Source organism: Leptosomus discolor, chromosome 6 (assembly GCF_034619465.1).
Source record: "Leptosomus discolor isolate bLepDis1 chromosome 6, bLepDis1.hap2, whole genome shotgun sequence".
NCBI lineage: Eukaryota > Metazoa > Chordata > Aves > Leptosomiformes > Leptosomidae > Leptosomus > Leptosomus discolor.
In genome coordinates, this window is record NC_141396.1 from 11468282 (window position 1) to 11483053 (window position 14772).

The 14772-nt window shown below is 52.2% G+C and overlaps 1 protein-coding gene across 1 annotated transcript; it reads right to left on the reverse strand.

Moving 5' to 3' along the window:
* Positions 1–9870: 9870 nt before the first annotated feature.
* ADRA2A (adrenoceptor alpha 2A) lies at positions 9871–11208 on the reverse strand. Its single transcript, XM_009957948.2, has one exon. It carries the CDS (start codon positions 11206–11208, stop codon positions 9871–9873), a length of 1338 nt encoding a protein of 445 aa, XP_009956250.2.
* Between the last annotated feature and the right edge of the window lie 3564 nt (positions 11209–14772).

Consider the following 14772-nt stretch of genomic DNA (forward strand, 5'->3'; position numbering starts at 1 on the left):
AGCAATATCAAGCTCTTACAGATAAAGCAGGACACTGCAATATTTATAAGATATCTGGATTTGGGTTATAAATGCAACATGAATTTCTCTCCTATAGGGAATCAGATCAAACCCTGCCAGCAGGCAGGGCCTTCAGCTCCAAGCAGATCTTTGATTTGACCAAACCCAGGATCCTTTTTTCAGTTTCCACTCACTGGCAGGTGGATTTTGGCAAATGAGACTAATTCTAGTTAATTGACTACCTCCAAGGCCAAGCAGTGGATTTCTGACAGCTACATACAGAGGCTTGGGCAGGGGGAAGGTGTGACAGAGGCAGAGAGCAAGGTCTCAATACTTTCAAAGCTGATAAAACACCTACAAAACAAGTGAAGCCACGTCCAAAGGAGAGTTGTAGAGAACCACAATGGAAGAGGCAAAGCTCATTTTTGCAGAGAAAGGCTAGACAATAAATGAGCTAACCAGCACAAACTGACCAGCATGATAAGTGACAGGGCTCCAAGTGGCCCACGTCTAATTGTACTTGAAGTTCATAACGAAATTCCAGATATTCTGGTTTATCTCTGGCCCATTGAAACTGTGCTGCAAGCAAAGAGCTGAGGGCTGAGAGCTTGATTTTGCTGTAGCTTTCTTCCTCAGGTCTGACAAAAAGTGAAATGCCAGCTTCATTAAGATTTATTATGTGTTTTCTTCCCCAGTTAAGCCACCACCGTGCACAGCACAAGCCCAGCAAAGGCACCAGGCTGAGCACCTGCAGCTCCCACAAGCAGGTGGCTTCCTCCCTGCCAAAACCCCAACGGGATCTCACCTGCTTATTGCAACAGCATCTGCCTCTGCCCTGGCCAGCAGCACTGCTGGTGCTGTACAGACCAGCCGAGCAACCCAGCCCTGCTCCCCCAAGAACAGCGCTGGGAGGAGCCAATCCCTCTCAGCATTGCTAACACCCGAGAAGATCCGACTCACCACACACATAAGGTACATCTGCTACTCACAGAGACCACATTTTCTCATGTCTTTTGCTACCTGTGACTGCATTGCCATGTCCCACACATTGCCACTGATCGTGTCGCCTTTCTCACTGCTTCTCTCAAAGCCAAAGCTGTCCTCTTTTCCGCAGGGAAGCCAGGGTTACCCCCCAATGGCTCCAGTTCATAGTGGCTCTTGTGGCTAACAAAATATTTCATGTTTCTGCACAACGTGCTCAGCCGCAGGGCACACCAAGACAGGCACAGACCTTCCCTCCTCACTGCAAAAGCAAATGCTTCATGACAGAGGCACAGGTTGAAAGATACCAATAGGGAAATTAACAGGAAAGGATTTTAGTCCTAAATCTTCAAAACAATTTGGTTTTAATGAGTGGGATCAATGCGGAATTCCTGAGCACAAGATGAGCCCATGCCCTTCTCCATCATGCAAGTCACACAGTTATGGTGCCCAAAGCACCGGTGGACACTCAGCAAGCTGGACTCACCTACCAGCAGGGCTTGGGGACAGCAGTCCCACCCCAGGTCTTGTGAGGGATGCATGGGGACACCAGCCCGAACAAGTGGCAGGGAATTAGCTGTCCTCCTTCAGACAAGATGCTGTTTTTCTACAAGTTTTCTTCCTCTTCAGCAGGCAGGACGTCATTACTTTGTACAAAGCAATGCTGTTTACTTCCTGTTTTGTGTTTGCCTGCCCATTGCCCTGAGAAATGAGAAGCGTGGGAGAAAACCCTTCCCCATGAAGCCTCTTTCCCAGTTGAAGATGAATTTGGCAGGACAGCAGGGGTGACAACCCTCACTGAAGCAGTACCTGAAGTCCCAGTGGGCCGTGGGAGGCCCAGAAGAAGGAGGACCACATTGCTGTGTGGGCTGAAAAAGACAAGGGGCCCAGAGTAATTTAATTCCTGTCCACTGATGATGATGCTCCCATGTAGCTTTGGCCTGAACTCTCCGGAGTTCAGAAGATGTTCTAGCTTTACTGCCCACATAAACATCCACTGGGGCTCCCATCTGGGGGGAAGGGGGAGCTAAATATTTAATTTCAGTCTATTTCATCAAATATTTAATTTATTTAATATTAATTAAATCTTGGTCAGAATAAACAACAGCTAAAAATTTACCTCTTCCTCCAGACATCTGATGACTTAAACATGCCCTTTTATGCCATCCCAGTTGAGATGGTAATTAATAAGGGAGGGAACCTATCTTTATATTCCCAGTTGCTTGGATTTCTGTGGTGGGTTGTTGGCCTCCTGTAGCCTTTTAGGCTGAATCTGGATGTACAGTAGCATCATGTGGTATACACCAACCATTTACACACCCTGCTTCACTGTTGCTCCTTTTCCACGGACTTCATTTGTATCCCCACAAGTGTGTGCCCTCATCCCACTTCCGGACACTGTTACAGCCTCAGTGGTAGGAATCCATGAAGCAAAAGTGATGAGAAAAGCTATTTATCAAGGGGAAATAAAACCCAGGCCCCTCATGGGCGGATGTGGCTGGTGTGAACCCTTTCCCAGTACCTGGCCCACCCTCCTGACACAGCTGCATGTCTCAGACCATCACCCAGCAGCACAGCCAGGAAAAGACATTTCTGAGGACAATGAGCAACAGCCACAATAGGAGCAGATCATTTCCACTGCAAAGAATTTAAGTCATTTAACACTGGGCTATAAAGGCAGCTACCACCATTGCATCTGCCACTACAACTGTCTTATTTTACTACAGAAAACCCAATTTGGACCAAACCCCATTCATCCCAGTCATACCAGCCAGAACACATTTTCTAATTAGCCCCAGTAGAGCCAACAGTGATGAAAGATTGCCCTACGTGCAACACTACTTACCTTGCTTTCCTCAGTGCACGCCCAATTTAGCAGAGCAGCATTTCGCTTTTCTTTTCCTCTCTGCTGCAATGTTTTAAAGCCATCTCACCCGACACTGACAGGGGTTGATGAAAGTAATTATACTGCGGTTCAAAATGTATCGGATGCATCTTCATTATCCTGAGACAGCAATGCCAAAGGCCCTGTGATGGTAAATCTTTCAAATGTAAGCAAGTCAGATTATTCAGTTTAAACCGGCCTTTTTAACTCTTCTGGCCTCACAAAATTTTGAGTCTGGCTTAAAAGCCTCAAGATGCTTTGAAAATAATAAATGTAGGATTACTTTTAACTAATGTCTGAAGTTTAAATCTTCGGGTTGTGCTTAGGTTACAGGTCAAACCCATAACCAAGAGAAACAGAGGGACTCCACTCTCTTCTCACATTGGCGACTTGGTTGACTTGGGTCACGCCGCTGCTCTGTATTTTGGGTACCCCCCCTGGGGAAGAGAAAAACTTAATAATGCATTTGGGATCCCCTGTAGAAATGTGCCCTGGCTGGGTGACGGCACAGCAGAGACGACAAACACGGAGAGCTGTGTCTGTGCCGCGGCGAGGCTGCAAAGTGCCAGGCGCAGCCATGCCAAAATTAACAGGAAGCTCACTCTGGCAAACCTTGTTCAAGGAGCCATTTCAGGTCAAATATCTGCATCACCAAACCAAGAACAAACTCAGCTTTATACAGAGCTGCCTTATCACTCGATTACCCAGGGATCATGTGGTAGACTTGGCAGTGCTAGGTCAACGGTTGGACTTGATGATCTGAAAGGTCTTTTCCAACCTAAACAATTCTATGATTGTGGGGATAATCACCAGGACAGGGGAAGCTCTCCCAGGCTTAAATTAGCATCACAGCAGCCACGCTGCACAGATCTGCCGCACTCAGGGTCTAACCCTGCAGGTTTTGGTCTGTAATAGGAATAGTTTGTCCAAATTTTCCTGGTAGAAAAAGTTATCCTGGTAATAAAAGGCCACAATTCAGCATTTCATTCTTAAAAAAAGTTCGGCCAATTCAGAAAAGCAAAAAGTCTGACGCAGTGTCTTAAATATTTATCTATATGCTTAACTTATTTTTGTACTCGGCAAATCTTTCAGTAACACCTTAAGGTTTCAATCTTCAGATGAATGCTTTGCAGCAACTCCACATGTGCAGATGAAGGCAAAGCAGCCTTCAGCAGGAATTATTTTATCAGAGATGTTCAGTGGTGGGAAGCTTTTTCTTTTTTTTCTGTGTAAAGCAATTGAAAAACAAACAGGAAAAAGGCCATGAAGTCATGGTCCAGCAAAACACAACGGTTTCAATCAGCAAAGGAGCAATCAATTCTTTCATGTAGCAGCTGATTTAAAACAAATGTTTCTCATCTCTGAGAGCGAACCCTATGGCAGGTCACACAGCTTGGGAGGACCGCAAGGCTGCTCCTGCAAATGCAGTGCCCCGGGCTGTGCCCAAACCAATACGGGCCAAACGCTGCAAGCGTCGCACACAGGGAAGCGGGGATGTTTAGATAAGCTCATCTCACCTCCTGACAAACCCCGCTCAGTTGCCGGCTTTTGACTCGAACATGTTTTTGAAAGCCAGCCAGACCTCCCAATGCAGAGCATCGCTGAAGGGAAACACATGTCGGTGGAATTTCTCCATTAGTGCAAAAGGCACCACTGGCCCCAGGCAAACCCTGAATGCCTAATGACCCTCAAGCCCCCTGGGAAGGGTCCTCGCTCCTCCCCATTCCCTAAAAATCTGCTACAGGCCACTCTCAGAGCCACAGAGAGAGAGCAGGACCTTAGATCCAAGCCAGCACAGATGGTCTCTCCTAACTTGGCCAATATGGAGTTGACCATCACATTAACAGACTAAACCACAGCCAGCGTAAGCAGTGTTAAGCCAGTTTAAACCAGTTTAAGCCAGCAAGCCTACACCTTTACTAATAGACACCTATGCTCAAGTGAGAGACTTACCCTCCTGCTCCCTTTTATGGCTCAGCCTTGGGGACATTTGGGAGTGTGCTGTGGCCTTGTGCAGCATTACTACAGTGTGACCCTCAGCTGGAATTTCACCTGGACTTCCCAGGGCTCAGACTACAATCCTTTCTGTTCACAGAGGCGTCAGGATCTGGTCCTGGAGCATTTGTGAGCTGACTGAGTACTGGTGGCTAATGCAGGGGGTGGGTTCCCCACTAACCTGTTCTCTCTTCACTCCATTTCTACAGCTTGGGATAAGGCACAGCGATCACAGCTACAAATATTTAACAAGTCACATAAACCAGCTGTGAAGAGCGATTCACAGCAGAAACAGTGAGACAGCTCCAAGTGTAGCTGTCTGCCAGGCACTGGCTGTAATAAAGGAGCAATCTCAGCAGACTTTGAACTTTTCCAGTGGTGAAAGAACAGGGAATGTCAGAAATAAAATAAAACAAAGATCTTCAGCTGATGAGAGCCACACAGGCAGTGAGGCCAGTCATCCAACGCAGAGGGAAATCCCAGGGCAGCAGGTCCAGCAACCTCTGGGTGAGGGCATGCTGGGTGGGACTGGGCATACTTACAGCACAGGATGGCTGGCAGACACGGGCTGAAACCCACGGAGGCTCCCCCAGCCCTGGGAAACTCATTTTGTGTGCGCAGAATGACTCAGGCCAAGTCCATCCCTCGTTGGAACATCTTGGAGAGGCTCCTCTGTGGGACCAGCTCCTTGTCTCCCAGAGAACGGGGACCAAAACCCCACAGAAATAAATGCATGTGTCAGCAGGCCAAGGGGGTCAGGGACAAGCCCTGGGCAGGCAGTCACTGGTCTCTGCAAGGGCAACCCTGCTGCTCTCACAGCGCACCCCGGGGAAATTTTAGGACACTTGCCACAGGCCCCTCCTGCATGTCCTTAAGCCTGCACCTTTGGGCTGTCCTCAAGAGTGCCCACACAAGGAGTGGGGTGCAGGGTCACTCCACGCAGAAAATCTGTGGAGAAATCTCTCCCAGGAAAAAACTGGCAGTGGCATCTCCACCCACTGTTAGCTGCGTCAGCCTGGATGGCTCCCACCCCAACGGGTCCTCGCATCATTAACCTTTCATCCCCGAAATAAAAGGTTATAAAAAACAACCAAAGTTCATTACATCCCCTAATGTGTCATTTGCATGGGAATGAGCTGGGAGCAATGAGGCAGCTTTCTCCTGCCGGGGAGGGATTCAGGAGGGGGAAGGGGAAGAGCCGTGCATCGGGACCTGGCAAAGATGGTGGGATTCAGCCCCACAGGGACATGGGGTAGGCACGGAGGTGAGCAGAGCTGGACATGGTTATGGAAGAGCTCGAGGGAGCGTCCCAAAGAAGCCCACACCAACACAGCCTCTGGCTCAGAGGCAGCCGAGCCAGTCCTCACCTGCCAAATGGCAAGTGACAATGGTTTCACCACACCCCACGGTGCCTGGAGGCCGCTGTGGCTTGGACGAGCCCGTCCCCAGCAGGCGTGGAGGGTCCAGGACACAGCTGAAACCGAGATGACCCACAGCTCAGGGGAATGAAATAAAAGCCTGAGTCGGAAGGTGGAAAAGGCAGCAGGATGGTGGAAGTTCAGACACTGGCCACAAGGACGGGCAGGCAGCTCTGCCTTGTCAGACACAGGGAGTCACTGCCTCCGTGTAAAACAATCCCTGAGTATTTAATTTGACTGAGCTAAACTGTGAGGGCACAAGGTTTGAGGAGGGACATAACCTTGGAGGCATAATTTCAGGTTTTTGCACCTTACTTTTAGGTGCAAACCAGACATTTCAGCTGTGCAAAGCTTCACCAACTGAAAGCCCACCAAAGCCCTAGCCCCCAGCCCCAAAACCACCAGCATACTCTACTAGAGGTTTGGTCATGAGGACATCAGACAGAGGGATGGGCCAAGCATAACCAATGGCTGCTGGATCACCTCCTGCCCCACAGGGTCTGCTTTGTAAAACCCACCAAGGCCAACAGGACCACCTGAGACCAGAGGACAGGTAGCAGGACACTCTGCCCAGACCAAGCCCTCCCAGCCTGCAAAGGCCACCTTGAGCTGACAAAGGGGTTCATCTCTGGGCCATCACCAGGTGCCCTACATGCAACAGCGATGCTGCTTGCTAGCCCTGGGCCATTCCCAGCTTGCTGACCACCTCCAACCGCAACTTTGGTGGTGTTGGCAGAGTGGGGCTGCGAGACCAGGAGCTCCAGCACTGGGCTCTGGTCACTTATTTTCTCACCAAACAAGAAGAAGAGAGCAGGGAAGCAGGGTGACTCCAGGCACCCCAACAGTGGGAAGACCAGGAGCCAGAGCCCCAACGGTTGCTTGTGCTCCCGGGCAAACCAAAGCACACACTAAAGCACTCGCAGGATCGGCACCTCATGTACCCCCCACCTTCGGAGCTACCTGGCACTCACAGCAAAGAAGGACTCAAGCTGAAGCTGATGGTGAGTGGACCCCAGCGTCCTCAAGAGGCAGGTAGCCCCACAGAAGCAGCACTTTGTTCAGTGGGAGAACGATCCTACGATCCTACTTCACCCTCCTTCAGGGAGGGTCTTGGCAGTGCTGGTGTAAGGGCTAGCAAGCCCAGCCGGCTGGCTCTCGGGGGCTGGAAACAAAGCTCCGCTCAGATGGACACTCCTGCATATATCAGGAAATATTGCCTTCCAGCCTAATCGTTTCTAATCCCATCTGCAACCTAATTATTAAAAACCTTCTCAACTCAATAGCTGTAAATGCTGCACCAGCCAGGCGTCCCCAGTAATAGTGCCAGGCTGCATTTCCAGGGAGCAAATCACACCCTGAACACTAAGCTCTTTTCTTTAAGAAACATGTGAATGCTCTTACTGTGGCATGAAAGGGAGGAAAAAAAAAACAAACCCAAGAAATATCAAGGACTCATTTGTTATTATGCCACGGCACAATGAACCAAGCCATTGTTCCCTACCTGGGGTAACAATGCCCTTTGGAAAACACAAGTGCTTTTCCCAGTGTGTTCTTTAAAAAATGTCAAGACCAAAGCTGCTGGAGGATCGGTGAACAGCTGGAAAAAGAAATAAAATAAAACAGCTAACAGATTATGCAGAGAGTTTTCACACTTGATCTGTAAATGCTCTTTTATTTAATAAAAATAATCATCCATTATAGCAACTTTTGCTTATGTTGTGTTTTTTTACATTAAAGCACAGTTTATTTGTTTTCCTCACCTCTTGAGGATTCAATTCTGAAAATGCAAGTGAATGTAAACATTGCTCTCCAGGTCCCAAGGTGCATCCAGGGACCCTTGGAGTTAATTACAAAGTCAAAAGAGAGCAAAATCAACAAAACACTTCCCAAAAGTAAAAAGGTATTTTTTTCAAAGTCTCTTCCTGTGCACTATACGACTCCAGAGGAGGCAAATTCATCTTATACAAGAGACTTACACAAACTTTGCTTTCTCCAAACAATTTCTATGCCTTGTCAGTATCTGATAAAGTTGTTTTCATAACATTAAAAAGCTTGCAGACTCATTTATTGTGATGAATCAGAAGTTTTTCCTTTTAATGTTCTCCAGAAATTTCTTCATGGCACAAGGATGTTAGATTTGTTCTGTCCATTTTTGTGTTATATTTTTTAGCAGAAAGAGCTGAAACACATTTCAGGAAAGGAGTGTAAAAGCAGTACTAACTCTCTCTCCTGCTCCAATCTCACAATATTTACATATTCCTTTAAAAACAAAAAAAAAGGCTTAATCACACTGTAAAATACTAGAGAAACTATCAGTTAAGTTTCTCATTTCAGAGTTTTGCCCTGTGTAAGACTGAAAGAGGGATGCTTTCGTATTTCCTAGGAAAGATTAGACTGGCAGATTAAAAACTGAACTCTTCTCCCTTAATTCAGAAAAATGGAACAACCCCTGCACACAAACCCCCTCCTCTTCTGCAGGAAATCCCGCAGGAGTTAAACCATCACAAATCAATACAAACGAAATAATGTGATATACGGAGCCCTGCTATTTGCTTTGAAATGTTATCTATTTACAGTTGGAGGCGGGGGAAGCAAGTTAGCATCGAACACATTTCAGTGCTTCAGTGTGGTATAATATCAACCAAGATTCACCCGTGGGGAGCTTGGCTGGGTCCCAAGCCTCACGTTGCACGGGAAATAGCCTGTCACTCCATCGCCCAGGACGCCCCTGCCCTCACAGCAAAGCCACCACTATGTCATGGTCTGCTTTAATGAATAACGAGAGGGCAGCTACCGTCTCAGCCGTATTATATCACAGACAAGACAGAATTTATATAAAAACAGGTATGATATAAAAAATAACAAAAATAGCCAGTCTGGTGAGTTCTGTGAGCCTAAGCTTTATAGCAAAAAAAAAAAACCAAACCAAAAAACTGGGCATTGGAAAATTTGGTACTATTATCAAACTGCCAGGTAGGGGGAATGGCTCTAGTTGTTCAGCGGTTTTGAGTGAGGGGGTTTTGGGGGGGTGGGAAGAGAAAGACTTTTAAGGTGTCAAAGATAATTAAAGCATTCACAGTTTCAAAGCTGCTTGCCTTACGAAAATTAAGACATTCAAATTCAGGGATACAACACTGTATTTTACAAGGGGGTTAAAATTAATTACATACACAACATGGGAAAAAAAAAGACACAACAAAATAAAAAAGCCAACACCTCTGGGGTGGCATACTCGCTCTTTGTTGTTCATCTCGCAGAGCTGCACGTTGCTTGTCCTTAAAGAGTCAAACTGAGCAGTCATGAAAATATCCACTGAGAGATTCTGGCAAAAGAAAAAAAAACAACTGACTAAACAAACCAAGCAAGTCAACGGCCATCATCCCCTGGAAAGCCGAATGCCACTGCTCAGGCTTCCACTTGCCTGCTGCTCCTCGCTGCTGCTGCCTGGCGTTTCCGTAGGCTCATCTCGGGTTTTAAAGGCTTCCTGCTCGCGAGCTGAAGGAAACCATCCCATGCAAGCACAGCCCAAGGGAGCCATGCCTTACGCTCCTACAAAGTCTTGAATTAGTCCTGCCCATAGCCAAAGCTCCTTCAAACAATCCTTTTCCTCTCTATCCTGCAGAGGATCCTTTTGAAGGCCCGTCTGAAGTCATGGTTGAAAATAGTATAGATGACAGGGTTCAGGGAGCTATTGCAGTAACCGAACCAGAAGAAGAACTTGAAGAGGGTGTCGGGCACGGAGCAGCTCTTGCAGACGGCTGTCAGCGTGTAGGTGAAGAAGAAGGGGAACCAGCAGATGACAAAGACCCCAATCACCACCGCCAGCACAAAGGTGAAGCGCTTCTCCCGGTTCTGCCTGCCCCTCCACCGGGACCCTTTGGTGTTCCTCTCCTCCTCCGCCTTCCTGGGCAAACTGTCCCCAGGCTTAATCTGGCTCAGCTTAGTCTTGGTCTTTCCTCTTGATGGTCTCTCTGACTTCTTACACTGGTTGTTCTCCTGGTGCTCAGAGGAAGAGGTCTCTTCCATGTCTATGCCGTTGACCTCTCCCTGCTGCCCGCCGCCGCCACTACCTGCTGCCTTCTCCCCATTGAGCTGCGCGGTGGCTGGCAGGTCCTCCTTGTCAGTCAAGCCGTTCTGCCTCTTCTCAGGACGCTCTGCACGCTTGTTCGGTGGCACCCTGGTTCGCCTCTTGGCTATCTGGTAGATGCGCATATAGACCAGGATCATGATGAGGCAGGGGGCAAAGAAGGAGCCGATGCTAGAAGAGATGATGTACCACTTCTCATCGTTGATCTTGCACCCTGCCACTCCCTGGTCAGCCTGCTGCCCGCTCTTCTTCTCGATGGAGATGAGTGGCGGGAAGGAGATGACGGCCGAGATGACCCACACGATGAAGATGATGCACTTGATGCGGCGCGGGGTGCGCTTGAGGTTGTACTCGATGGCTTGTGTGATGGACCAGTAACGGTCCAGGCTGATGGCACACAAGTGCACGATGGAGGAGGTGCAGAACAGCACATCCAAGGCCAGGTAGATCTCACACCAGACTTTCCCAAAGTACCAATACCCCATCACTTCATTTGCCAGGGAGAAGGGGATAACCAGCGTTGCCACCAGGATGTCGGCTGAGGCTAAGGAGACCAGGAAGAGGTTCTGGGGGGCCTTGAGTGCCCGGCTGGTGAAGACGGCGATGATGACCAGGACGTTGCCGAAGACGGTGAAGAGCATAAGCAAGCCGGCCAGGCTGATGAGGGTGACGGTGGTGTGCAGGGGGTACGGCGTGCCCCAGCCCGGCCCGGCCCCGCTGTCGTTGAAGGTCCCGTTGGTGCCGGGAGGCGGGTAGCCCTCCTCCTCCTCCAGCTGCCGCTGGTACTCCATGGAGGAGAAGAAGTGGCCCCTCTCCGTGAACGGGCGCTCCAGGTTAAACATCAACCCCGGCTGCGTGGACACCCCCGCCCTTCGTCCCCTGCCCCACCCGCGCCGCGCCCGGCTCCGCGGGGCTCCGCGCTCCTACCGCGCCGCTGGCCGGGGCGGGGCTGCGCGGCGGCCGCCGGGGGGCTGCGGGCGGCCGCGGCTCATGCTGGGGCACTGCCGGCTCAGCGCGGCGCGGAGAGGGACCGGGGCTGCAGCCGGCGGCGGCTGCTCTGCCTCGCTCGCCGCCGAGCCGCTTTATAGCCCCGGATCAGGCCGGGGCTGCCGCGTCAGCCCCACGTGGGGAGCTGCCCCCGGTGCGCGCACACGCACGCGGAGACACACACACGCACGTACATACACACACACAGATACACACACACACACACACACAGAGATACACACACAGACACACACACGCACGTACATACACACACACAGATACACACACACACAGAGATACACACACAGATACACACACGCACCCCCCGCCCAGCCCCGAGCTCCCCCCCGCCGCTCCGACCCGGCCGCCCCCCACCCCCCGCCCCCGGTCTCTGCTCGGCCCTTCCCGTACCTCGCACACCGCCCACGCCCCCGCACCTCAGCCCTCACACACGCACACCGCCTCACGGAGGGGAGCAGCTCCGCCGAGCGGAGCCCGACGGCTCGCACCCGTCGGGGGGGCGGGATGCACACAGCGGAGCCGGGGCAGAGGCAGCGGGACCACGGTGCGTGTTTGTGGGAGCGGGCGTGCGGGGGAGGGCGACCACCGTGCAGGCGCTGCACAGCCCGTGGGGCTCCGGGAACCCACCGCGGTGCGGTTGGGGGCTGCTCCTGCCGCCGCCGCCAGCCCGGGCTGCGCTGGCGTGGAAGCTGCCGTCCCGTCCTGTCCCGTGTGGGAGGCACCGACGGGCTCCGCTCCGGGTGTTGGCAGCGCTTCCTCCACGGCCCCGCCTGTCACCCGCGGGGCGGCTGGGCACGGCTGGGCTCCCGGACCCTCTCACACACCCCCCCCCCGGGCTGGCGGCGGGGCGGCCGGGGAGCCCCACGGGCAGGGCGCGGCCCGCGCCGCGTTACGGCCGTGGCGGGCGGCGGCGGCCCCGGGCAGCGCGGGGGGGCAGTGGCACCTGCTGGCCGCGGCGCCTCACTGCACCCGCCGCCCGCCGGCCCGGGGCCGAGCCCCCCCCAGCTTCCCCCTCCCCGCACACGCACGCACACACACCCCCCGCCGGGCTGGACGGCCCCCCGAGGGGGTCAGGAGGAGCCCCAGCACCCCGCTTTACAGGCAGGGAAGAGCTCCCGCCGAGGGGCTCCCGGGGGCGTAGGAGCAGCCCCCACAAAAGGAAGGATGGGGGAGCCCCCCTGCTGCCAGCCCGCGCGCAGCCCGCCCCCGGCTGGCTCAGCCCCGGCCGCACGGGCCCTCCATCCCCGCACCGCGCACGGCGGCTCCCAGCCCGCAGCGCCAGGCCCGCACACTTGCTCCTGGGCCCCCCTCGTTGCCTCCCCCGTGCTCCCCGCTGGCTCTCCCCAGCCCCACGGGCTGGAGGGAGGGAGGCGGGCGGCAGGCCCAGGCTGGCAGCTGCCCCCACAAAGTGCCCCGGCCCTGGGGAGCATCGCCGGGTGCTTCCGCAGCAGCCCAGGGGCTGGCATCACCCACCTGCACGGCTGCGCCAGCAGTACAGGACCTTTTTAGTAGCGAAAGAGCGACAGTGACGTTCCTGGTAGCCCGCCCGGCCCCCGAAGCTGTCAGCTCTCAGCATGTACAGATTACTCACCCGTAGGGCGCGCTGACTCCAGCCCTGATCCTCTCGCTCACCGTCTCTTCTCCCTCATTTTCAGATGGCTCTAATGATGCTCACTTGGTGTTCCAGATTCAGGCAGCTCTCAATTAATCGCCGTGCTGAACACTCGGGCCAATGAATGTATTTCCTCCGCGAGATGGAAGAAGCCCTGTCATCTTTGTCCCTGTGCCACACACCGTGTTATAAGCCAGGCCCAGGAGTGATGACGCCCTGGAGAGAGGGAGCAGGAGTGGGAGAGACAGGGTCTGGGAGCCGGAGAGCACAGCCTCTGGGGCTGGCACGGGGCTGAGCGAGGGAGAACGAGGGGGAATCCCTGAGCAAGTTAGTGCAGGACCCACCATGCCAGTTTGCCTGGGAAAAGGGCAATCTGCAGGGAGTGACTGCAAATCGAACCCAAGGTGACTGACGTAAATGCACAAAAGATCTCTATCTGAGAGTAAATGCAATGTATAACCACAGACTTCACTGCAAGGGGCAAGTGGAGACACAAAGGACGAAGGGACTCACCTCAGTCTATGGCAAAGCTAAGCAGGAGGTTGAGTTGATGCTGGACTTTCTGAGCATCTGCTGCCTTCTGCTCATTGCAGGGGACCTGTGTACTCTGTAAGAGGGCGCGTAGCTCTTCCCAGCAGTAGGTCATCTTCTCTCTCAGATGAGGGATCTGCAGGGGCTTGAGATCACCCCTGGTAGAGTCCTTCTTGGTCACTGCTTGGATGGAAGGGTCCAGAGAGAGGGATGGTGCAGGCCGTGCCCTGCCTGACGTGGATAACCCCTTCTCTGACCAGTTTGACCTCAGCTGTAACAGCACATCTGCACTAAAGCTACCACGGACTGTCTGAGATGCTTTGCTCCAGACCTGGGCTGGTGCCTTTCTGCAAACACCCTGCATGCCCCCATGCTCTCTGCAAAGCTGAGCTGCATTCCCTGACACAGGCAGAGTGCAGATTTAAATAAGTAACAAAACATGACCAGCTGCCTTGATTTTCTGCCTCCTTTTGTGGCTGGACACCCTCAGTCCACCTGAAGCTAAACCCAGCCACCAACATCACTCCTGAGCCACTGCCTCGCAAAAGCAGAGCTTTGATCAGGGCTCTTTGCTGGGACAAGGAGCACGGAGGGAACATGCGAGATCAAAAGCCTGAAGAAAAGGGTTTGTTCCAGAAACACCACTGGAAACAGAGATCTCTGCAAGTGAGGGACAGCTGGGATGGCATTGTAGTCATCTCAGAGAGGGAGAAAACCTGCCTCATCAAAGGCACTTTCCTCACACGGCCACCATTGTTGTGTGTGTGACACCTCTGTGATTTCATTGACACCAGCTACACTCAGTGCTGTCTGCCAAGTGACTCGGTAATGCCAGGTCTCCCCTTTATTTTCTCTGCAGGTATCTCGTGGCTCCACCCAATTCTTGAGCTGAAAGATGGTCGGAAACTGCCAGGGTGGCAAAGACCCATAAAATCTCACATGACAACCCGTGGTGCACCCTGTCCTACGGGACAGCCGTCTACAAATCTGTACCATGCTTGATGATAATTCGGAACATTCACAAAGCCTCAACTCCCAGAGTCCTGGGACTAGGCAAGAAACTTGAATTTGTAGCCCTTGAAAGACCATAGAGAAAAGCTTCAGGGAGTAAAAAACCTGGTCATAAATAAAATTTTTTTTATCAATCCCCTGGCATTTGCATCCAGATGCTCAATTTTTGAATGCGTGCTGCTGACAGCGTTGATATGAGTTATAAGGACTCTGCAGTTCAAACTCAGTCAACAAGTGCCTGATG

What these genes read in the sequence shown, in the direction of transcription:
- ADRA2A (XM_009957948.2), bottom strand. Translation starts at nt 11,208, where the DNA reads ATGTTTAACCTGGAGCGCCCGTTCACGGAGAGGGGCCACTTCTTCTCC.